The sequence below is a fragment of the Amborella trichopoda genome, chromosome 2 (assembly GCF_054954075.1).
Source record: "Amborella trichopoda isolate Santa Cruz 75 chromosome 2, AtrichopodaSantaCruz75HAP2 v2.0, whole genome shotgun sequence".
NCBI lineage: Eukaryota > Viridiplantae > Streptophyta > Magnoliopsida > Amborellales > Amborellaceae > Amborella > Amborella trichopoda.
This window is the reverse complement of record NC_142337.1, coordinates 16,633,067-16,659,349: the sequence shown is the minus strand read 5'-3', so window position 1 is coordinate 16,659,349 and position 26,283 is coordinate 16,633,067. Positions and strand designations below refer to the sequence as shown.

The window sequence follows — 26,283 nt, the reverse complement described above, 5'->3', positions numbered from 1 at the left end:
TTTTCTACATTTGGATATGTCAATTTAATCCACCATAAATCAAAAGTCTTAGAAATTTTTAAAATATATAAAAAGGAAGTAAAAAATCAATTGGGTAGAAAATTAAAGTTCTTAGGACTGATAGGGGAGATGAATACACATCTGAAGTTTTCAATATTTATTGCCATGAAAATGGAATTAAAGGACATACCACTATGCCTTATATGCCACAACAAAACGACATAGATGAAAGGCGTAACATAACTATCTTAGAAATGACTAGAACATGATGGTTCATGCTAGTCTACTTTCAATACATTTTGGAGAGAAGTAATAAGCACATCCATGTATGTTCTTAATAGGATTCCAACTAAGGCGATAGATTATACCCTTTATGAATTGTGGACTGGTAGATGACCTGATCAAAGCAACATAATGAAGTGGGGGTCAACAACACATGTTCTAATTCCAAATCAGCATAAATGCAAGTTAGAAAACAGAACTCTCGCTTGTAATTTTATAGGGTAGCCAGAAGGTCCAAATGGCTATAGATTTTATCATAAAGATAAGGGACTCGTTGAAAGTAGAAATGTTGAGTTCCTGGAAGATTTTTATAAAGAAAACCTACCTGCGGTGGATAATGATGATCCACTTAAAACCTCCTTGATAATTTCTATGTCTACATGAGTGAGGAGATAGACAAGCTTATTAACCTAGATGAAATCAATGATCCCTTTGACTTCAATGATACGATGAAGTCATAAGAATCTCAAGAATGACTTAATGCCATGAAAGAAGAATTAGATTCTATTGAGAAAATTAATGTTTCGGATCTATGAGATTTACCATCAGATAGAAAACCTATAGATTCCAAATGGGCACTTAAAAACAAGCTAAAATATGATGGATCAATTGATAAATTTAAAGGTAGTTAGTAGCAAAGGGCTTTACCCAAGAAAAGGAATTGACTATGTTGACACTTATTCCCCTATTGTAATGTTTATATTCATTAGAATAATTTTGGCAATTGTTGCATATTATGACTTAAAACTTTACCAAATGGATGTAAAGACGACATTATTAAATGAAGAACTAAAGAAAATCATCTACATGAAGTAACCTGCGGGCTTCATAATTAAAAGCCAAGAAAGCAAAATATATAAGCTAAACAAATCTTTATATGGTTTTAAACAATCTTCAAGACAATGATATCTAGCATTTCAGTCAAATGTAATATGAAGTAAACAGACTGGACCATTGTATATTCATCTTGAAGAGTGGGAGTAAGTTCACAATACTCACATTATATGTAGATGATATCCTATTAGTTGAAAATGACTTAGAAATTATTGATAATACTAAGTCATGACTTTCTTCTCGGTTTGAGATGAAAGATATAGGAGAAGCATCGTATGTCCTAGGTATAAAAATAACTTGAGATGAAATCTAGAATGTTATGTTTGAGCCAATAGAGCTATCTTGATGATGAAAGATATGGGAGAAGCATCGTATGTCCTAGGTATAAAAATAACTGGAGATGAAATCTAGAATGTTATGTTTGAGCCAATAAAGATATCTTGATTATGTTCTTAAGAGATTTAAAATGAAAAATTGAAAACCACTATCCACTCCTGTTGAAAAAGGAGTAAAGTTCTCTAGGAAGGATAGTCCAGTAGAAAGACAAAAGAAGCCTAATGTTTCATATGCACAAGTTATTGGTAGCTTAGTATATATAGTATGATGTACAAGACTAGATTTGAGCCATGTTGTAAGTGTTGTAAATAGATATCAAAGTGACATGGGCATAACCTATTGAAAGAAGTCAAAAGAGTTTTAAAGTACATTAAGTGAACAAAACACCTTAAATTATGTTTTCAAGCAAATAAACTTGAAGATCTAGGATATTCAGATATTGATTTTGCTAGGGATAATGATGATAGTAAGTCCACCTAAGGGCATGTTTTCCTCTTTAGATGTGTAGTTGTTTATTGGTCTAGCAAAAAACAAGGGTGTGTTGCTAGGTATGCACAAGAAGCAAAATACATTACATGTAGCATTGTATGTACTTACATCATCTAGATAAAGCACTTCGTAGATGACTTGAAGCTGCAAATAATCGACGGACCAATTCAAATATTTTGTAATAATCAAATTAATACAAAGTGGTGCAAATAGCTCCAAAGGAATACGCATAGATGTATAATATCACTAAATTTAGGATGTAAATGAGAAAAATGAAGTAATTGTTAGTTATTTGCCTCATCAGATATGGTTGCTGACCCATTAACCAAGGGTCTAAGCGTTGAACTATTTTCTAAGTACACTAGCTTAATGAGACTAAAAAATATTTAAGGTAATCGGTTTCCATGAATGACAATTCCGCATTAGTGCGAAAATTATAGGCAATTGTTATGAGAGGTATATCGGCGATAAGGTGAGAAAAACCTCATAACAAAATATTTTCTTAAGGTCATACTCAAAAGGGGGAGTGTACCTATGACTTATTATTGCGCTCGGATGTTAGAACGTGTGGCCATTAGGCTTCACGTTGCCTCCCCTATTTCTATGGATATCATCTATTTTTATGGGAGGTATCCATGTATATATATGCTTATCCATTTGTAAAGGATTTTGTTAAATGTAATATATATAAATAAATTATTTATTTTCTCAAGGTTTTCCAACGTTTATGTGGATAAGTGTCCTTGAGATTTAGGAGTCTGTTTCTCAGAGACCCGTTGAGAAAATGAACACTGGCCCCATCTTCTTTTTATAAGCATGGGAAGTTAGAGAGAGGAATACACAACAAAAAGACAGAGCTATACAAAATGGCTTCTCTTCTCTCTCTAAAAGGTTCCTATATAAAATCCCGACTATGCAATCAGCAGCCTCACGGTACACCTCTCTTAGATCTCGGATTTGTCGCTCATCCTCGCTCTCTATCAATTTTGCTTTCATTATTAACCACTCAAGTCTAAGCCCGATTGCTATTTTATCGTGGAACTATCCGGGCCTAAACTCACTTTACCAATTCTGCCTAGTGAAAGATGGCTCTAGAATCCTGAAAACTGAGTCCAAAGTTTTCAATGAGGAAAGGTACTATAAAAAGTTTCGGCAGCCTCGGACATAATACATTTGAATAAAACACTCATATCTCACAAATTATGTACCGGACAATTCTGAAATTTTGTAGCAAGAAAATAGATTCACAAAAAAGAAGAAAAGTGTCCTTTGCACTTGGAAAGCTTGCTGCCAAGCGATGAACTAGAAGGGCAGAATATTGCAGGAGAAACAAAAAACAAGAGCATAGTACTTCGTAGGGTCCTCAGTTTCTCGGACCAATAACGCACCGAAGAGAATACAAATCCTATTTCGTATAGCTTTTAGGTCACAAAGAAATATCAAATTACCTGGTTTCCATTTTCACGGACACCATCCCACTCAAATTTTAAAAACGATAACTCCTAAACTATTTAAAAAAAATAAGTATGGCCTGTCTTCCCCCGGATCACCAAAAACTACAAAGCTCTTAGAAAGTCCTCCATATACTGGCATAATCTTCTTAACTCTCTCTAGGACTCATATAACCTGTGTGGAATGTCATCCACATCTCTCTCTCATATGTCAGCCTAAGATGAGCCTTACATGATTTTATATGAAGAGGGTGGTTGCCTTTATACAGACATTGGTAGGGATTAGTTTATTATTTAATATTTTATCTTTCTTTAGAATCATGAAACCTAAGGGATGAGAGAGAAACCTAAAGGATGAGAGGGATTAAATCCTAGTCATCAGCCATCATATTCGAATCACACTCTTATCTATGGTATGAATCTTCCTAATAAACTTTCAATCGAGGGAGTTGTTTTATACTCGCTAGTTCAATGTATGTGATATAAGTGTTAATAATTGAAATAACCTCTCATCTTGAAATAAAAAGATTCGGTTGTCTAAGCATATTTTCCAAATTAGGTTTAGATTCTGGAAAATATAAAATAATAGAGACAAAAATATATATATAAAAAAGGAAGTAAAAGGTAAAACACTAATGAATAAATGACGAGATTAAGGAATGTTTTTTGCATTACGAAGTATTATTTATCTAGAAATAATTCTTTCGTGATAATAAATTATAATTTCAGCTACATTATCTAATGGGTGTGGTTTCTATAAGGTTGCAACCTTAAACAATCCAATTAAGGTGTACCTCCAAATTTTATCATAACATATAATTTTGAAAACAGACGATCTAGAAAATCTTGAAAACAGATGATTTAGATAATGTGAGGCAAGATGCAATATTTCAGGAACTTCAATTTTTTTTTTCATTAATATTGATGTTAAGATAATCAATTAGATGGTTTTTCAACATTAAAACAATATTTTTTGATGGATTTTTTAGGCTCATTTGTACTTCAACATTTTAAGGTTGAAACCTTATATAATCTTTTTCCTTATTTAATTACCTTAATTTGCATTTTAAGTTTTTTTAGTCTTTTCATATCTTCTATTTTTGTATTTTCACTCATAATATTTAATATCATAATTGAAATCACTTTTATTTATATTAGCAAATTTATTATTTCGTTACACGTAAATATTTTGCTGAAAAGTTATAATGACTACATTATTTACTTATATTATTACATATATTATTTCAAAATATCAAAGTTTTGAACACTTAGAAATTCATTGTAAAAAATTTGAAAAATGATTATAAACAAATTTTATAATATAAAAAATTTGCGTAAAATAACTTCAATTTTTATATTTAAAAAAGATATAAAAGGGAAGATGTTATTAACAAAAAATTGTAGCATCAAAAATTCAATATTTATTAATATAAGATATCTAAGACTAATTTTCTACTATTATAGTAGGTACAACAGTTTTTTTTTGAGACACTTTGAAATTTGAAATTTCCCAAAACTAAATAAAGATTTGAGACACTTTGAAATTTGATTTTTCCCAAAAATAAATAAAGATGGTTTCCATTGTGTTTAAAAAAGTCTAAAAAGTGATAAAGCTTGTTTCCTATTTTTAGTGAAGAGAATGTAATTAACTTCATACTGTTGAAAAAATGCAATAAAAAATATGAATTAGTTATATATATTTTGGGTACATAAAATATAGAGATAAAAAATTGGCATGCTAATTTAGAACAATTATAATTTCCTAATAAAATTTTTATAATATTAAAAATAAAAATAATGAAAATGAAAAAATATTTAATTTAGAAAGAGAAACTTTTTCATAGAAAACAATGCATAATTTTTATGTAGAATTTTAAAATTGTTAAAATATTTATAAAAATAAATGAGACCAAAATTTCGCTGGCAAAAGTAAATCCTTGGTCATAATATAAAGTAATAAAGTAAGTTCATATTTGATTAAAGTCAAAAAGTCAAATTTACATACATAAAAATGCAAAAAAAGAATCAGAAAATCTAAATGCATATCTAACAAGGAAATCTGATCTATTTCACTTTCTCAGCATGCTTCTTAAATGTAGGAGAAATTCAAAAGGATAAAAATAAACGAACTAGTTCACTTAAAAATAAAAACTTTCATAATCTTATAGCAGAAGAAATAGTAAATTAATCACGGACTAAAACAGAAAAAGTAGTCTAGATTATAAAAGTTTGCTATAAATTAAAATAAAAATACCAAATAAATCTAATTTATTAGCTTTTTATTAATGAAAAATTAAGAAAAAAATGAGGTCTATAAAAATGGTATATTAAAAAATTAGATAAATTATTTAAATATTGACTTTAGAGAGAATGAAAATTCAACCTAACTGCTCTAATATTTAACTATCCAACTTACATTATAGAATGCAATATAAAAAAAGTAAAAGAAAAGAACCATGACAAAACCAACCTATAATAGATACAAATATTGATAAAAATATATGTTTTTGAGAACAAAATGACAAATATATATTGAGACACATAAAGTTGATGACGGCCTTACAAATCATTTGCTTCAAAAGTGAAAAACCTAATGTTAAGATGAGATGTAATTAAATTATTGGGAAGTTATAGGATGAAAAATAATAAAAAAATGAAAAAATCATAAATTTGAATGTTGTCATAGTTCACATAGGGGAGGGAACACCTGCATAGGTATAATGTATAACTAAAATTAGATCATGATAGACATATAAAATTAATATAAAATTTCAAAAAAGAATATTTATTAAATAATAAAAATAATTATAAACATTATTGATGAATGATAAAGGCAAAAAAGGACAAGAAAAGGTGATGAACTAGTAAATTCTTTCTTTCTAAATTAATCTCTCTCTACTACTCCATCTTTCCTTCTTTCTCTCTCTACATAACTCCCCTACCTCTCATGCCCCCTCTCTCTCTCTCCAGGTTTCCTTACCTCTCATGCCCTCTGTCTCTCTCCCCCTCCCTCCCTCATACCGTCCCTTTGTACCCCCTCTTCTTCCTCCCTCCCCCCTACCCTCCCTTTGTATCCCTCTTCTCGCTCCCTCTCTTTCTTTCTCTCTCCATATCTTTTGGATTTGTTAACTCATTAATTTAGTTATTAGATTAGAAAAAAAAACTTATTTATGATTAGCATTGTAGTTTCTAAAAGAAGTATTGGATTAGAATAAGGAAATCCATATAGATCTCCATATAAGATATAAATACTTTCTAAAATACATCCCTAAACTCTTTAAACTCTATCTTTTCTATCTTCTATGTCATATCTCTAAATCTCAAAATTGATTTGATTTATCTAATTAGAAAGGTACCCTAATTTAAGATCCACTTATTTCTTGGGCATATACCCTACCTTATCTCTATGCATAGGATCCTTTCTTTTTTTTGCAACACATAACCATCCCTTAATTGTGGCTTCATGATGTAGTGTAGACAATATATAATAAATAGATAGATATCCAGGAAGGCAATGTGAAACTTGCCTTATCTGATTTGCGTGTAAGCCAAAGAGATATTTTAGTATTAAAAATACTAAAAATCAGGGTCTAGCCAATATATAGTTCACAGAGCTATTTACAACTTCATTTCTGTAAAATCCAGTACCACTGGCTAGATCTAGCTTAAAACCTTATAGAACCTAATTTCTTTGTATTTTTTAATTATAATTGAATTAAAAATAGATTTAACAAGATCAAAGCTAAAGTAAAATCATAAGAAGGAACACTAATAAAAATTAAGAAAAGAAAGTTAACTTACTAACTCTAACTACTTTTTATAGTAGAGAAAAACTAATGTTTTAAACAAAGTATTTCTATTAAAGGAAAATAACTTTTTTTAAGGAGGATATCGAGGAGGTTTTGCATTTTTTTGAAAATACCGATCAAAGAGGAAATTATAAACTAAAAAAATTAAAAATTTTAAATTAAAACAAAAAAAAATCTAAACTAGAAGGAAATAGATGATAACAAAAAGAAATAAAAGAGAAAAAAAATGCGTGGAGCTAGAGCCTAGATCAAACTGAAATTTGTATTGGTCTTCTCTAATACAAAAGAGCTCAATCTAAATGTTGAAGGGCAATTTTGGACTTAGGACTTTTTCCAGCACTTTAGGGGTTTAGAGACCTCTCAAAGTTCTATTTACTCTCCGTATAGAGTCTCCTTGAAACTTTCTCAAGCCCTCTCAAGAGTTTTAAGTGCTTCTGAGAGTTTTTTGATGCACTAGTGGTAGAAGGGGCCCTATTGATAGAATTTGGAGGTTATGCATACAATGAATTAAATGATATGGTTTTGAATTTCAAATCCTTGTAGACTTCTATTAGAAAATATGTAGAGGATTGATGTAGAATTATATCTAGTTTCCGCCTAGTACGTAATTGTTATTTTAGAAATTATTTAGTAGTTTGCCTATAACTTCAAACCACATACAGAACTAAGTGATTTTTGGACCGTTTGAAAATTTATGACGTCCTCTACAATCTGAAATTAAAATCAACTTAATTTAGATGAGTTTTGGAGGGCTTATGGTAGATAGACTAGAAAGGGTCAATTTTTAGTTGGATGCGGTTAGCATGAGGCCAAGCCCGCACATGTGCAAATGTGGCTTGGCAATAAATATATATTTTTAAATATAATTTGATCCTAATTTTTAGAGAATATATAATCTTTAACATAGAGATCATGAATATGAAAAATAAATAATTTTTAAAACTAGAAATAATAATTATATTAAAAAATATTTGGACAATTAATTAAAATTGTTTTTAGATAGACCACCTATTTGCATCCATCTTTAAGATGGATTCCTTTTACCTCTTGACCACATATTGAACAAATGCAGTCCAGCCCGCATGAAACAATTGTTCTTAAATAATAGTGATTCAAGTACATGTATGAACATTATAGAAAATAAGAGAAAATATCATGTTAGTTTCCATGTTTTATTAGTTGATGGGAATAAGGCGTAAGAAGCTGGAGGATAATGTTCTAGAACTTTTCTTTTAATCATGATGGTTGATCTAAAGAATTGATGACTCATATTTAACACTCCACAAGTCTTCTATGATCAATGGTCTAGATCAAATCTCATTAAAGATGGCTAACCTTAAGGAAACTCTGACCCTAGAGAAAGTCTATGAATAAGGGCCAAATCTATACACTTTCTTTGCACCTCTCATCTCTCTCTCTCTTTTCTCTCTACTAATCTCTCTCTCCCTCTCTAACATCTCTAAGATAGAGTTATATTTGCTCAAAGAAAAGAGGGTCATGCCCCAAGTCTAGGTGTTGAAACTAAGTCCATCATACTAGGTATTGAAACCTAGCCTACTAGGTATTGAGACCTAGACTATAGTTCCATTATTGCTCTCTGGTTTAGTTAAGGGTTAGAGCCAAGGTTTTCCTATACTTCAAAGATCTGAGATAGACCATTGATCATGTGCGCCATTGGAGGAGGAGACCGTTGTGGGGTGTACTAAGCACGGTTGAAGTAATATCCGACATATTCCTTTTATAATTTCTAGTGATCTCTTATTCCTATGATTATTATGTGCTTCAGGATCCCAAGATCAAGTTTATGTAATTTTATTTGTGCAATAAAAGAGTTGTTAAAGTGGCAGTAAATGAGAGTCCTTGGGATTCTTTTTGTTTTTATTATTTTTCATCATGTATTTGGATATCTGTAAATAATCCGGGTGGCAACATTAAAAAAATAAAGAAAGTTTTAATCGATATACACCTGCCCAGATTACATAGTCCAACTTTCAAATATCTCAAGGATTGAACTTGGGGTTGATTGGTTAAAAGAATGTCGATCCAATACTATGCCCCAAGGATCAATTTTTTTGAAATAATCTCCTTTAGATACATTTACCTCAAAAAGAAACAAAAAAAAAGGAAAAAAAAAAGACTTACAATCATATTGTAATTAATTTTACTTGAAACATATAATTGTGGCCATAACCTCTACAAACCTCAAAGGAAACAAAAGAAACTATTTGCTCAAGCTTTTGACATACAACAATGTGCATACATGCAACCAAAAGAAAAGAAACTAAACCATAAGGCGTAGTTGGTACATAGCCTATCATCATCATCAATAACATTATTATTCAAGCCTTATCCCAATTATTTGAGCTAATGCATGGCCCATCCGTTCTAAAAATTGAACATCAAAATTCAACTTCTACGGACATAATTTAATACTTCCTTACAATACACATGGACGATTCATAATATCCATTATATTACTTCCCTTATAAACCTGTCAAATACTTGCAAATTTTCAAAAATGTTTAATATTAAATTATATATGGAAGTATTAACGTTACAAAAATTTAAAACCCACATCAAAAGAGAAAAGGGTTCCAAAGAAGATCATTGACTGGTCTCATTATTGCAAGCATGAGGTGATTAATACATATATTCCCTTTTACAACGGTAAAATTTAACTATATTCTTACTTAGGGGAGCTGTGATAACTATCAACTGGTTACTAAATAGGGGATAACTATCACCTGTTAACCTTCACCTTCAACATATGGCCTCTCTCTTTGGGTATTTTTCTCTCTCTAAAATGAGAGCTGGTAGAATTGAAATTTTTTCTCTCTCCTCTCTCTCTCTAGCATGAGAGCTTGTAGAATTGAAAATATGGACCGTTAGCCTAAAGTATTTGGAAAAAAAGGGGAGGAATAATCTGAGTCCAAGTGTATTGGCCTTTCTCTCCCGAATTTGTCGCCTCTGCATGCCCCAAAACTCACTACACTTGTACTATCTCACATTTCTCCCTCTCTCTCTCCACCGTTGAACATTCACACAGTCTCTGTTTCTCTCTCTAAATTTTATGTTTCTCTCTCTAAATATTAGAACCTCTCTGATATTCTCTCTTTCATCATTTCAAAAACCACTGGTTTCGACTGCTGCCAAATCGGTTTGTTTGGTTCCTTGCATTTAGTCCACCATGAAAAGGTTAGAGAGAGAATCCAGGAGTAAAGACGGGCAGAGAGAGAAACCTCTAGAGAGTGAAATTCGGGGCATAAAAATATTCTGCGCTTTCTCTCTCTACCAATTTCGGCGTGTTCCAAAACGGGGCCGCAGCGCTGCAAGAAAACATTCTGAATGCAATCACACGTGGCCATTATGACGTCACTGAAGCATGGAGACATGTCACTGTCATTTAAGTCCGGTGGGGTCAGCACACGCACTCGTCTGAGAGGAAATGACACGTGCGCATCGTTTCAGCTCGATTTTGCCACGTGCGGGTATCCCGTTGGGCGGGGCGAGGATTAAACAAATCCGACGGAAGATGGTTGAGGAATCTGGCGGGGGCAGGGGCAGTTTCGCGGGCGGGGTTGGCGAGGGAAACATGTGTTTGTTTCCCTCGAGCGGTGCATGCCATGACGTCAGCCCTAATTTTCTCTCTCTAACTTAATCCTCTCTCTACTCTTTTTTCTGCAGGAATTTCTCTCTCTTCCTATAAATTCTCTCCTATCCATCCCACTTTCAGGTTTCTCTCTTGTTTATGTACTCTCTTGTGTTTCTGTCCAAATTTCGCTAAATTTCTCTCTCTAAAATGTTTTTTAGATATCCCTTGTTTCATCACCGTCAATTTATTTTATTTTATTTTTAATTAATTAAAGTAGGCAACATAAATTTTGACTCCCTATTTTGATTTATTTTATTTTATTTTAATTAATTGAGATCAGCTGCATATTGGCTCTCTATTCTGCTCTATATATCAAGATTCATTATGAGGTAGAAAAAGTTTATATAGAGATGACGCTTTAAACAATCAAATTAGAGCCCACCTCAAAAAATTTCACGGCTATTTTGAAGCTCAAATATCCTCAAATTAATCATCTCGACATCAATATGCATGGACATGAGAAAAAAATGGATTTCAAATTTTGAAAACAGTATATCGTGTAACGCATTTTTTTACCATCAATTTTCAAGATTTATAAGTTTTTATATATTTGTTTGATCTATGCTATTTTTTATGCTTTAAATTTTATAATTAATGACGAAAATATATTTTAAGGCTATCATAAAAATTTCCAATATTGAAACTACAATTCTTGATACTATTTGAAGATAGGTTTTATTTTGATTGTTTAGAGCCTCGGCACAATACAAACCATACCTTTATAATATCTAGTAAAATTTTTACCATGGCTGCCTAGCTAAGATAACCACACCCCTAGAAATGAGATGGGTTAAAGGGTAGTTTTCTCGCTTGTTTCTCTCTCTAAACTTCCTCTCCTTTCTCTCTCTAAACTTCCTCTCCACTCACTTTTGCTATATTCTTGGCCATGGGTGCATTTAATAGGGACTCCGCATGCGGTAAATTCCCCATTGTCTTCGGTTAGAGAGAGAAAGAGAAATCTATCAATCTATGAAACGAGCAAAGCACTGCCCCTGCATTTTTATTCTCACACAAAAACGCCAGTCGCTATTCCTTTCTGCCCTGCATTTCTAGAGAGAGAGAGTAGAGTTTCTCGCTCTTCCTTTTTCCCCTGCTCTTAGAGATAGAGTAGGGTCTCTCCCTCTTGCCTCAGATGAAAATGGATTTGTAAGAGAGACCACACAGTCTCATTCGACTTCAGGCTTGCGTTGTCGAAAAGAGTTCGGCTTCAGGCTTGCGTTGTCAAAAGAGTTAATAGGACGCAGAGCAAAGCTATGGAGAACTCGAGAAAGAGAGCCGGGTCCTCTACCGAAGAAGAGATGGAAACACAGCAAACGATAAAGTCCTCTTCTTCTGAGAACAACAGTGTGGGCGAGGATAGTTCGAGGCCTTCTGGATCGGTGAGACAATATATTCGTTCGAAGATGCCAAGGCTGAGATGGACAGCGGAGCTTCATCATTCGTTTGTTAACGCCGTTGAAAGGCTTGGAGGCCAATCCAGTAAGGCCTCCTCCTTTGTTTGCTTTTCTCCTTTTTTTCCCTTTTTTTTATAATTTTGGGATGATTTTCTTCTACCCTCTTCTCTTTCTTAACACAAGTTCTATTTTTTGATCCCCTTAACATTTACTTTTATCATGTTTTAAGAGAGAGAAACCCTAACTCTGTCTGGTTTCAGAAGCCACTCCCAAGCTAGTGTTACAGATAATGGATGTCAAGGGACTGACCATCGCTCATGTCAAGAGTCACCTTCAGGTACGCCATCATCCATTTGTGCCTCGTGTCTTTCTCTCTTATTTGCAACGGGCTTCTCTCTCTGTGTTTTCCATTTTGATGAGAGATTTTTATTTATTTTCTAGGAAGTTTAACTCATTCTAAGGTTTTGGTTCTCTGTGCAGATGTACAGGAGCATGAAGAACGACGATAATGGTAATCTGCATGCACCTTGTGATGCTTAGGAAGACAAACCATGCCTGTTATGATTACTTTCTCTCTCTACCACCTTACCAACTTTCTCTTTCTCTCTCTAGAACCTTACCAAAAGGAAAGCCCTGATATCATTAGATTGCTGTCTCAATAACCCTTTTCTAACATTCCAAGGATTCTGATTTACAAATCACCTCATCTACCAAAAACTACCCAAGAAGTAACATTCTCTTCTTATTCAAAACAAATAATTCTCTTTCTCTAAAAATCCCATTAGATCATGGATCACATAATAAAACAAGATTTAGTAGAGAAAAAATAAATAAATAAATAAATAAATATATATATATATATATATATACGAATTTAATCCAAATGACTCATCACTTTCTACCCTTTACCTCCAGAAGAATATGTTCTTTCCCCATCAATTTTTAAAAGTTGTTACTAATAGGGGTGGAAAGGGGCATGGCCAGGCCCTTGGGCTACATTTTGTAGCCGGGCCTAGTTTTATAGGTCCGGTCTAACCCATTGCCACCCTTAGTGTCATAAAGGTGGATCTCCTCCATCATTCTTGTGCGTGTGCCATTTCACACATGTGGAGTGGCGCATGCACTTCCTGCCTTAGAATCAGCATGGGAAAGCGCCTCCGGATCAGCTCTCTCTCTCTACGCCACATTTAATTCTAGCAGCTGCCACGTTCTTAGCCTTATTCAAAAATGGAAAGAGAGAGAGAGGGAATGAGCATTTTTTCCATGGAAATTAAGTGTTGTTGGTATATGAGTAAGCCCAAACAAAATGCGGAGAGTTGTTTGTCTTTTGTTAAATGAATTTTTGTGTTTCTCTCTCTTACGTTTACAAGGTTTGTTTTTGTTGGGGTTTGTTTAGGTTTGAAACAGGGTGGTGATAATGGAGGCGCCCCTGCTTCCTCTCACTACTTTCCTTCTTCAAACTATTTTTATAATTCTTCTTCAATGCCGTGGTATAAGCGGCAAGCGCAATGTGGCAATGAAATAGAATGGGGGAGAGAGAACATGCTAATCCCTCCTACTACTCATTCTACAAATGGAAGTCTTCACCAAGACCTAACTTCCTTCTTACGAGGCATTGACCACAAGCTTCCTACAAGGTCAGAATAACTACCACGGCGTAGTATCTTTTATTCTCTCTCTATAATTACTGGGAATGTAAACGATGAGACAACTTATTTTTGGTACAAGAAGGTCACAATTATCATAGATGTAAAATTTAATAGCTCAGAGCATATCATATAGTTCAGGAAACTTTATTTTGGATAGTTCAAGAAACTTTATTTTGGACCTTGTGCCTAGTCAATGACACATCCCCAAACATTTGATTTCACATCTGACGGTCGATAATGATTGTGACTTCCTTATATCAAAGATAAATGGTCTTATTTTATACATATTCATATTTATGTTATAGATTTGTGTTTGGGTCAATGAATAATCTCCAAAATCTAAAGGAAAAAGTTTTTATAAGGTTTCAACCATATGTAAGATTTCAACTTTATATTGTAGAAGTATGTTGCACCTTGAAAATCTAGCAGAAAAGAGTGTTCTAAGTTGGGAAACCTTCCAATTGATCATTTCGACCTTGAGATGTATGGATATAAAGAAATAAAGGAATTTCAAGATATCTTGACCATCTATCTTCAAGATTTTCAAGTGCTTATAGATCTAACTTGATTTGAACTATTTTTTAACTTTTAAACTTCACAATAAGGGTTGAACATGGATTGTAAAGTTATTGTAAGGCTTTTGACACCATAACTATATCTTCCATTAAAATTTAGAAGTACACCTTACTTACATGGTATAAGATGGATACCTTGTAATATATATATATATATATATATATATATAGAGAGAGAGAGAGAGAGAGAGAGAAAGAGAGGAAAGTCTAGGGAATGCCGGCTGGCGTATCGCTCGAGGAACACCCAAAATTTACGATTTTTCAGTGTATATTAGATGGTCCTTCTTAATCTTCCTCTTTCTTCTCAACTGATTTCAAAAACCTACCCCTTGACACACTACAGAAACCCCCTTGACACACGCCCTCTCTCTGTCTCTCCCAAAACCCCGTTGCATCTCTCTATCTCTCTCTCTCTCGTTTGAATGTGCCCCTCTCTTTCTCCTTCTCTCTCTCTCCCAGATCTCTACGCAGCAAATTATTGTTGACATGAGTGTTAGAAAGAACGAGAGAGAAAGGGGGTTACATGGGTTGGAAGCAGGTTGGGTTGTGGGAGAGGTCAAAGAGAGAGAGAGAGAGAGAGAGAGAGAGAGAGAGAGAGAAAGAGAGACAGACACCAAACACCTTGATTTTGGGTGCACTGGCTAGAGTAAGAGAAAGAGAGTAGATGCTTCTTGCACCTTCTAGATAATGAGAGATTGACCTTCTAGATAATGAGAGATTGCAAAGGAAGAGGGCAAAGGTTGATTTTGGGAATCTAAGGAGGTGGCCTAGAGAGAGAAGGGTGGAGATAGAGGAGTGAAAGAGAGAGGAGATGGGGCAGGTATGAGGGGTGGGGGCAAGTAGCAGGAGGAAGAGAGAGGCAAAGGTAGGGATGAAGGTGGAAAGAGTAGAGAGAGAAAGGTACAGGGGTAGAGAGAGAAACGATGGGGGACATTTTTTTTCTACCCAATTTTTTGATAACCGTTCATCTCTCCCCATTTTCATCACACCCGTTTGGCATATAGGGGCTGGTATGCGAGTTGTCGTTCTCTATATATATATATATATATATATTGATGTTGAGATAATTAATTATATAGGGAAAGTCTAGGGAACACCATAATTATATAAAGTTTGCGACCTTCTATTGTAGAAGTAAGGCCTACCTCAAAAATCTAACACGTTATCTGGAGGATCTATTTATAATTATGGTCGAACATGGATTTTCAATTGATAGTAAGGCTTTTATATTAAAACTACATCTTATGGCAAAATTTACAAGTGTGCCTTACTTGTAGAGTATAAAGTGGACACCTTATACAAATTCAAACGGTTTACCTCAAAATTCCTCTAGAAAAGAGGGTCCTAGTGTTGGAAAACTCTAAAATTTAATCATGTGGACATCAATTTATGTGGATATGAAGAAAAAAAAGAATACCTAGTCCTAAAAATAGTAGAATCTTGTAATAACTTATCTAAATTATCTATCTTCAAGTGTTTCTATACTGCATGATTTGTTATGTTTGTAAATTTAAATTTCGTAACTAGGGATGAAAATGGATTTTTAAGCCGTCTTATGGTTTCTGACACTAGCACTATATTTTTAGGCAAAAATTTGTGCTGTGCATTACTTCTACAATATAAGAAAGGCATCTTATACGAAAAACACCCATGTATATGTATGTGTGTGTTTGTGCATTTCCCTTTGTTACTCTCTCATGTCTCTTGAATCCCTCTCAACACACACACATAGTATCCTTTCATATGGAATGCCCCCTCTCCCTCTCTCTTCATTGCATAAAGTTTGCTTTTTATTATGAATATCATCATCGTCATCATCATTTTAACCTTTTCCCAATTAATTGGGGTCAGCTACATGAATCCTGGTTCTCCATTCTTCTCTAGTAAAAGTCATATCCTCAGTGAGGTCATAAGTCCCCATATCTTTTTGGACTATTTCTAACCATGTCCTTTTTGGCCTTCTCGTTATCTTTTTCAGTCCTTCCACTTGAACTAACTTGTACCTCCTAACAATTATTGTACTCGGTTATCTCCACACATGATCAGCCCACCTAAGTCTACTCTCTTTCATTTTTATCGCCTATTGGTGCCATGCCTAAACTCTCTCGAATAGATTCATTTTAATTTCTATCCCTTCTTGTCTTCCCACTCGTCCATCTCACCATCCTCATCTCCACTACACTCATTCTATGGGTATATTAGTTTTTATCCACCCAACATTCCAGCTATAGAGCAAAGTCGACCTCACTGTTGTCGTATAGAGTTTTCCCTTCAGCCTCATTGATATGCAACGATCACATAAAATTTCAATTGCTCATCTCCACTTCATCCACCTAGCTCTAATTTTGTGTGCTACATCTTCCTCGATCTCTCTTTTTTCGTAGATTATTGACCAAAGATATCGAAAGTGCAGTCTTTTTTGTAGTTCCTGGTCGTCAATATTAACTACTTCCTCATCTCTACTCCTATTATTACTAAACTTGCACTCCATATACTCTGTCTCAGTCCAACTAATTTTAAAATCTTTGGATTCTAGAGCATCCTTCCAAAGTTTTAACTTTGTGTTGACGTTGTTGCGGGTCTTATAAATCAAAATTATGTCATTTGTGAACAACATGTACCACGGTACCTCATCCTGTAGGTACCTAGTTAAGTCATCTATCTCTAAGACAAAGAGGTACTGGCTTAGTGCTGACCCTTGATGTTGACCTATTGTCTCAGAAAACTTACTCGTCTCTCCATTAGTTGTTCGTACGTTAATTAACGCTCCATCGTATCTCTCATCAAGTCGATCTATTGTCCAAAGATACCTTTCTTTTCTAACACCTGTCAAATCAAATCACAAAGTACTCTATCATAAGATTTTTCTATATTAATAAAGACCATGTGGAGGTATTTTCCTTTTACACTAAACTTCTCAATCAGTTGCCTAAGTAGGAAAACAACCTCAGTTGTTGTCCTTCTTGACATAAAACCAAATTGGTTTTAGATACACTCGTTTCATGCCTTAGTCGTTGCTCAATGACTCTCTCCCAGAGCTTCATAGTATGGCTCATACGCTTGATCCTTCGATAGTCTGTACAATTATATATGTCTCCTTTGTTCTTGTAGATAGGTACTATGGTACTTTTCCTCCATTCGTCTGGCACTTTCTTTGTTCTCAACACTTTGTTGTACTACTTCGTCAGCCAGTCAACGTCAATTTTTCCTATACACTTCTAAACCTTTATCGAGATACTATCTGGTCCTAAAGCCTTTCCTATCTTCATCCATTTCAAAGCTTCTTCCATATAATGGAACTATTGTTTTCAAAAAATTTATAAACCTATCAATCTAGAGGAAGGTTCTCTTATTTTATTATTTGGAGTGTCACAAGACTTAAAGTAAAAGTGGAGAACCAATTGCCACAAGTGCACACACACACATACATCCATTTTGTGTGTGTGTGTGTGTGTGTGTGTGTGTGTGTGTGTGAGAGAGAGAGAGAGAGAGAGAGAGAGATTCAATGTATTCCTTTGTCATGTGGTTTTATTTCTGGTAAAGGGTTTTCTGGTTTATTAATGGAAAAGTTTGGGCTATTTTATAGAGTGGAGAACCCATGGCAACTTAGAGCACAATGGCCAGGCATCAATTCTCAGAATGGCACCAATAACCCTCTCATTGGTGAAGATCAAGGCAATTGGATCAAACAAACGGTGTCAAGGCTCCAACCTGTTCACCCCTCATCATTTATTGTCTTCAAAGAGCTTATGGAGCATAATAACAAAGAAAAGAAGGAAATTGTCTTCAAAGAGATCATGGAGCAGAAGAACAATGCACAAAATATTGAAAATCAGGTAAAGAAAACCACAGATGACAAGAAACTCAAATGGAGAAGAAACACTAATTCATTGTTTCCCATTTGATTTTCTATATGTTTCCTATATTCTGCAGTGCCTCTCTCTATAGATTAATGCCTCTACACATCAGTCATGTTCCATACCGGAGATACCATTGCACTAAAAGATTCTCTAGTTAATACCACACGCGTGGTTTTAACTTTTCCTAGCACAAAGTCACACCAAAAATAAATTCTTATTTTTCAATGGTATTGCAGGATATCATAAACCAACTAATGCTAGAAGGTAATTCAGTTGATAAAGATGGACGATTTTCTAAACCTGGGAATCAACTATACATAGGAGAAAGTTCAATGGATAAAGATGTACAATTGAACATTGTCTCTCCTAGTATGCGAAGGGAAACATTGAATAAAGGCAAGGAAGTAGAGAGCACATTGCCTTTATCCTTGCTCACAAAGAATGAACCTGATCAGAGAGCTAAGGAAATGCGAGAGAGTGCAATGAGTCTAACACTGGGCAGTGGGGGAAAATTAGACTTGAAACTGTCATTGGCACCTACCTAGAATCACTTCTTATAATTTTGTTGTTTATGATGTTGTTGATGTTTGCTTATCACTTTATTATCCATGAGAACTTCTCAGATCCCTTTCTTAATGGATATAGAAATTACTTAGAGATCTTATTTTCTTATAATATAATTAAAAAAATTACTTGCTCATAGTATGAGAAGATTTATTCCAAAGCATTGATGGTGAAATACACATTTTGCAAGAATACTGGCCATTGGGATGATTTTTAAGATTTTTTGAAATAATTTTAAGACGTTTTTAATTCAAGGCTATGTCATAAATCTTTGAAGCGCTCTCTATGTTCCAACTCGAGATCATATGTTCTTTTATCGGTATATGGAAATTAAATTAAAAGCCATGGGTAAGGAGTTAAAATGTTCGTCTCATGGGTAAACTAATGAATTTCCCTATATCAACTAATCCAATGTAGTCAAAAGCAAAAGAAATGGCTAAAGCCAACATTTTTTTTATTTTCCCCAATGATAGCAACCATCTATTTGATCAGGATGATAGATCTTATGTACTTCTTTCATTTGTCCCTTACTTGGCATGGTATTTTATTAGAAAAAAGTATTGATCCCGGAGAAAAAAATACTCCAGATTTTTAAAGCAAAGAAAGTTCAAAACATTGCTTTATTGAAGGACTTCAAAGCTACCCTTCAACTTACATTTCATGCCTAAAACTTATTTGCCATGGCTCAATAAGGATTACCTCCACCTAGTTCGGTGGAATCAAACCTATAGATGTAAAGGATACTATCTCTCGTAGTGATCAGTTTATACATTCTTTTTACTCTTCTTTCATCTAATTCTTGCACAAACATATTTGAGTTTATATATTTAAACTCAGAATATCAAGCGATTTGTGTCCATAATTTCATACAGAAAAAAAATATATTATTTGAGTGTTAAATGATAAGTTGTATTGCGTGATTTTGTTAAACAATAAGCTAAATTATTTGATTTTGTTTGAGGTATTTTTCCAATTTATTCCATAATTTTCCATTGTATCACCATGCTCTGAGTTCCAACACATTGATAAAATATATCATAAAGTTTTATTTCTATAGACCACATATTCTTTCGTATGTGGCAAACTATTATTTATTAAACGTTAGCTTCATGAACTATTTCCTTGTGGTTTTAGATACCTTGGCTTGACAAACCAGAGCCCTATTCCCTGCTTTATAATCTACCCGCTCCTATTATTCCTCATTCTTAGAAAACTTCATTCTTAGAAGACTATCATAAGATGGGAAAAAGTATTGGAGACTCTTACATTTGGTTGAGTGTAGGAAATGTCAATATTTTTCATGAGGTCTAAGATAAAGTGATTCTTGACTATGAATGTTGATAGTATGATGAAAATTGATTAATTCTTTAAATTATTTGATGGCATTTATTTCCAAATAAGGTTTTATCCCTAGAATATCAATTCATGGTTTTAACTTGCATTCATTCCAATGCATGATAGATACTTTGGCGCGATGGAACTGTTGAGGAGGGACAATGCTACCGGAAATTTTTACTGATAAAATGCTAGTATGTTGATAGACTATAGGCTCCTAGCAGTTGAGGGACATGGCTGTTGAGGAGGGACCATACTTGCAACATGTGGATGAATATGTTACATGCATTTATATGAAACATTGTAGCAGTCCGAATTGAAATATGTGTGGGCCCAAGGAAATCACTTGCTCGATTTCCTGTTTAATGCTTGCCCCGATAAAAATTAAGCGGGGGGCCTGAACCACTTTACAACAGTTATTTGAATTGAGATTTGAGTCACGATACGCGCGGTGAATCAATCAATGAAGATAGAATCAAATCACTACTTGTGGTGACCCGACTGAAGGCAATCAATGCTGCTTGCAATAACTCTTGACCCTACGATGCGGCAGCACTTGTGGTGACTCATGGGGATTTGCTGACTTGTGAGCACGTCATGATGAACCGGATCGTCTTTTAGTTTGGAAACAGTCTCTCTTGCAGTTGCTCGAACCCAATCCATGGTATGATCATTTTGTGGCTATTCATATCCACCTCATGGTGGCTTACAACTTATACAGCCCCGGGGCCAGGTTGATGCATTATTTTGTGATAAATCACAATTATTGTAGGATCATCTCACAATTATCCTTGTTTTGCTTGTGGTAATCACTCCACAATGTTTAATTGGGCTGACTTTGTACTGATTCTTAAAGTGTATCATATCGCAAAAATTTCTAGGAGAATGCAAAAATAGGTTTTATTTTCCTGTGGGTATAATTCGTGGCATGTTTCACGCAAGAGAGGTGAAAAATGGGAATGGGAATCCCAAACTAGCATGTTAAAAGAATAGTAAAGTTCGGGTTAGTCGGCCACCCGGGCTCACAATTAATGGACTCATCTGTTGAACGCTAAGGATTACATTAACATAAAATTTCATGGAACTTCCTTTCTTAGCAAATTCCAGATTCAAGTTCTTTGTAATTTATCATGACATCTACTTCATTTTCATATTTGTTTGCAAGGAATCCTCTTTTCAACCATGAGTTTCTTTGCTTGGATTTCACAGTGGCACTTGCTACCCCAAGATAGAGCCCGGGCTCAAGTGGTTACCGCTTGACAATTTGCAATGCTGCGTCTTAGGCTCAATTCCTACTAAGGGTAGGGGTCCTCTCCCCACTGACTCACCGAAATAAAAAGAAATGGCCAAATCAGTATTTTAATATGCCACAATGTCAAGAACAAAGATAATTGATCCGAATGAACACTGTTTTTGTGGTTTTTTTCATTTATGCATTCCTCGGCATGGTATCTACTTACCAAAAAGTTATCATAATGGAAAGGAAGTATTACTATAAGTAAAATTCTATTGGTTATCAATCAAATAAAGAAAGTTTCCAAACTACCTTTTTAAGTGAATTACTACAGACATATACTTTAACTTCCATTTCTTGGGACTTGAGGCTTCTTTGTCATGGCTCAATGAGGATTAAGTCCAGTGAATTACTGATTCTTTTGATCTCATATAGCAAAAACACTAAAAGAATATCATTTATTGCAAAACTAATGAGAATCCTCCTTTAGATAAATCCACCAAATTAACATTTTTGTGCTTGCAAAAAATCAAACAAAGATTATTCCTTTTTGCCCCTAATAATACATCAAAAACTAGGTATTGAATATCAACATGTACTACATGACTCTATTTTAGGAATTTTTCTGAATTATTATGCAGTTTCTCATTGTTTCATGCCACTTTCAAACACATCGATAAATATATCATGAAGGTTTTTTTTTTTTCTTGTATAAATATCTTTATCTAGCTATGTTTTCTTTTTGGTAATGGCTTAATAGTTTGGACTCCAATTTTAAAATGAAGCGGTGATTAGGATCGAGCATCGCAAAAACCGGTCTGGATTGGTGAATCGGCGGTCCGGAGTGCCATTTTACTATGTGGATAGTGAACCGGCTAAAAAACATGTGTAAAAACAATGAACAATCAATAACCGGTCAGGGAACGATGAATCGGTGTTTTTACTGTAGCAAGGCATTTTACTATAGCAAAACGCCGTTTTACTACAGCAAATCGCCAATTCTCTTTTAGACCCAAACAATTTCCTATATATCGATTGAATGGACAACGGGTGATCGATTCCTGGGTCAGACTGGACGATTCCGTGTCGATCTGGAGCTTCCAAGGGATGCGCGATTCATTCTTACACCAACTAATAACATTTAAAGAGTCACCTTCACAAATACAACTAACTCCCAAAGCTCTAGAAGAAATGATATTAAGACCTTGCAGTAAAGAAGCAAGCTCGGCATGATTAGCCAAGAGGTTGAGCCCAGAGGACCCGCATAGCTGAGTAAAATCACCCCCAGATCATTACACAGGAACCCCCCAATACCTTCCAAGCTAGGATTCTCAAAAGAACTGTCATCAAAATTCAATTTGAAACAACCAGATTTTGGGGGAGAGCAAAAGCACCTGGGTCGCATCTTAACCTTTCCCAAAAGAAAAAGGTTTTGCAAGTTAAGCAAAACATTAGCTTGGGAAAGGCCCCAACCTTCCTTAGTTACTGAGAACCAATTCCAGATAGAGAGCAATACATTCTCAAGTAGGCGATCAATAGAGAGGCTAACACCATCGAAAGTACGCCTATTCCTTTCCTTCCAAATTTCCCAAAGGGTCGCTCCTCGAGCAATGTGCCAGAGGAAAGAACCACCAGGAGGCAAGTGGTAGAAGACAAACTGAGAAACAATATCTTGAACCAACATCAGGATAGTAGCATGCACCCCACCCCAAGTAAACCAAAACCAATACCATAATCTTGAAGCAACAGAGCAATGAATAAAGAGGTGATTCCCAGATTCACCATCAAACTTGTACATCAAACAGATATTAGGAAGCACTTTACCTCTTATGATCAGGTTATCAATTGTTAAAATTTTATTTTGGATAGCCAATCAGATGAATACCTGACCTTATGTGGGATAGGCCACTTCCAAACCTTAGCAGCAATGGGCAAGGACCGTCTCCATCTATCATGAAAAAGCATTCTATAACAAGATTTAACAAAAAAGGTTCCATCATTTTCAAGTTCCCACACTAAGTGATCCTTAGCCCCTTGGAAAATGTAGACAGAGTCCAAAAGTTCCAGAAGATGCAGCCATTGCAGAAAAGCATCTCCCTCAAGTCTATTATAAGGGAAAGACAGATTCCAAGCAGGTTTAGACCCTCTCAGATCAACTATGTTCGCAATCATAGCATTTGGATGAGAAAATTTATTAAAAAGATTCGAAAAAGTCAGCTTAAGGGGGGCATCTCTAAGCCACTTTTGATGCCAAAAGGAGATCAACAAACCATTACCTGCTATCCAACGAAAGCGGCTAGCAATCATAGAGCTGCATCTAAAGATAGGCTACCATAGAGACGACCCCTCCTGTGGTCGGCCACAACCCATGTCTATCCATGCCATACTTTGCAGAAAGAGTTGCAAACCAAAGTTGGTCTTGGCAATGAAAACTTCTCCACCACAATTTGCAAAGCAAAGCTTTGTTCATGAATTTCAGTTTGCAAATTCCCAAATCCCCTTCACTCTTGGGAGTACAAACGCGGTCCCATTTGAGCAAATGGAACTTTTGATCAGCCTCCAAAGTCCCCCACAAGAAATTGCGTATCATCTTTTTAATCTTCTTGGTGATAGAAGCAGGCACAAGAAATAGAGACATAAGGTAAATGGGCAAGTTCGCTAAGCGGGATCGCAGCAAGGTAACTTTACCACCAAAGGACAGACACTTAGGCTTCCACATATCTAACTTAAACTGAACTCTTTGAATCACCGTATCCCATACAGAAAAAGAGGGCCTGGAGCTAGCGATAGGAACACCCAAATAGGTGAAGGGAAAGTAACCAACCATACAACCCAGACGTGAAGCTAAAGAGAGAGTAAGATCAGAGGGACAATTGACTCCTGTCAACAGAGTTTTATGGTAATTAACCTTAACAACCAAAGCTGCCTCACAAACATCCAAAAAACAAGCTAGATTAGCGACTTGAATCACAGAAGCATCACTAAAAATGAGGGTATCATCAGCATACTGTAAATGGAAGATGGTTGGGCCTGAAGCAGAAACCGGAAATCATAAAAATCTGGCTCAAGCTTCCACATTTTGAAGTAAAATGCTGAAACATTTTGCATAGATGGAGAAAACGAAAGGGGATAGGGGGTCCCCTTGCCGAAGTCCCCCTAGTGGCTTTGAAAAAACCCAAAGGACTACAATTGATCAGAATAGAAAAATGAGTAGTGGATAAACAGTCGAAAATCCAGCTTCTCCACTTCACCCCAAATCCCATATTTCTAAGAATTTCCAGAAAAACTCCCCAGTCCACATGATCATTCTCATTATTAGAAAAATACATCATAAAATGGAACAAGTACTGTAGAGATTTTGATGGGTCTGTCACTCTCGCTTACATTTGGTTAAGTGAAGTGGGAAACGTGCATACTTTTCATGAGTTTAAGATCAAGGTGAGCTAGTTGGGTCCTGAAACTCCCGATTTCCAAATTATTTATGGGCATTATTTTTGAGCAAAAAGCTATTCCCTATGATTGCAATTCAGTCTACTATCATGAAATTGATGCATGGAAGATTATTTTGGCAAGATGGCACTGTTGAGTTGAACAAATATTATGGCAAATTAATGATAAAAATGTTGATGGGCCAGTCTCTTGCAAAACTTCCTATTAATGGATCTTTATTTTACATGCATTTAAAAGAAACTTCGTAGCTTTTGGAATTGAGTTGTCCTTGGCCCAAATCAATCACTTGCTCGGTTTCTCATCTGGTGTTTACCACAACAAGCACTAAGCGGGGTACTGAAGGGGTTTAATTATTAAAAACATGTCCTTCAAGGCCTTAAATTCTGACATTTTCAAATGGCTCTTAACTTCAGTGGGAGTATGAGAGCGACATGACTCTAAGATCTTAACACACTAAGACCAAGAGACATAGAACCCCGATTATGTTACGAGGAGGATTTATATATGGGAGGTACTGAGAGGGTTGATGATTACCTTTAAGCCAAGTTCAGTTGTTATGTTTTTGCGTTATAACTAGGTGATATGCCAAAGCAATATGATTAATGTATGAGCTTGATGATTAAAAGCCCTGTGCAGGAAGGTTAGGGCCAATAGAGGACATTGTCTTAAATCCTTGACTATTACGTACCTTCTCGTAGCATGTGTATATACATTCGCAATGCATAGGAGGTTGTTCTTCCAAGGATCCATTGGATAGAGCTATATACATGTGTCAAGATAGGAACTCACGCATCTTATGTGTGCATGTCCTCTAGGGGTGCACTTGAAATCCACTTAAAACTTGAGGATTTAGAGTCGCACCTTGGTTTAACGTTGATAGGCTAAGTGTTGAGTTTATACGGCCATTAAAGGCCTTATGGGAGCATGTAATCAATATCTGATATAGCGGAATAAATAACTCCAGTGGGAGTATAGTCTTGAGGGACCATGAGAATACGGTCCTCAAGGACCAAGAGAATATGGTCTAGAGGTACCAACAGATTGTGGTCCAAGGGATCAAGAGGTTATGGTTCAGAGAGACTGAGGTAGGCAATGTTATTTGCCAATGCTCAGACTTGACTTGACGTGCGAGGACAGTCGAGTTAGAAAACCCCTAATGTCTAGGTATAGAATAAAAGTGAATAGGATTTTATATGTCATCCATTGATGAGGTCGGAGTTACCCAAGTGTGTGAGCCAAGGGGACTACGTGCTTGTATGTGATGGTTGGCTTATAGAAACGAGAGTCAAAGCCTCTTCATCGAACCATCACACGACATGTATATGTGATAGCCGTATAGGAAAAACGAACCACCATTGAGGTCAAAGCT

At 35.1% G+C, this 26,283-nt stretch overlaps 1 protein-coding gene across 2 annotated transcripts; it reads left to right on the top strand.

Annotated features, from left to right (window-relative positions):
• Positions 1-11,661: 11,661 nt before the first annotated feature.
• Positions 11,662-21,135, top strand: LOC148783131 (uncharacterized). 2 transcript variants are annotated; one of them, XM_088859898.1, is made up of 6 exons: positions 11,662-12,332; positions 12,508-12,584; positions 12,728-12,758; positions 13,644-13,884; positions 18,058-18,307; positions 20,357-21,135. In XM_088859898.1, the coding sequence occupies exons 1-6, from the start codon at positions 12,107-12,109 to the stop codon at positions 20,423-20,425; spliced, it is 894 nt and encodes a 297-aa protein (XP_088716024.1). In that variant the 5' UTR covers positions 11,662-12,106; the 3' UTR covers positions 20,426-21,135. The 2 variants fall into 2 exon arrangements, with proteins under 2 accessions (XP_088716024.1, XP_088716023.1); XM_088859897.1 differs by lacking the exon at positions 20,357-21,135 and adding an exon at positions 18,568-19,029.
• Positions 21,136-26,283: the final 5,148 nt, after the last annotated feature.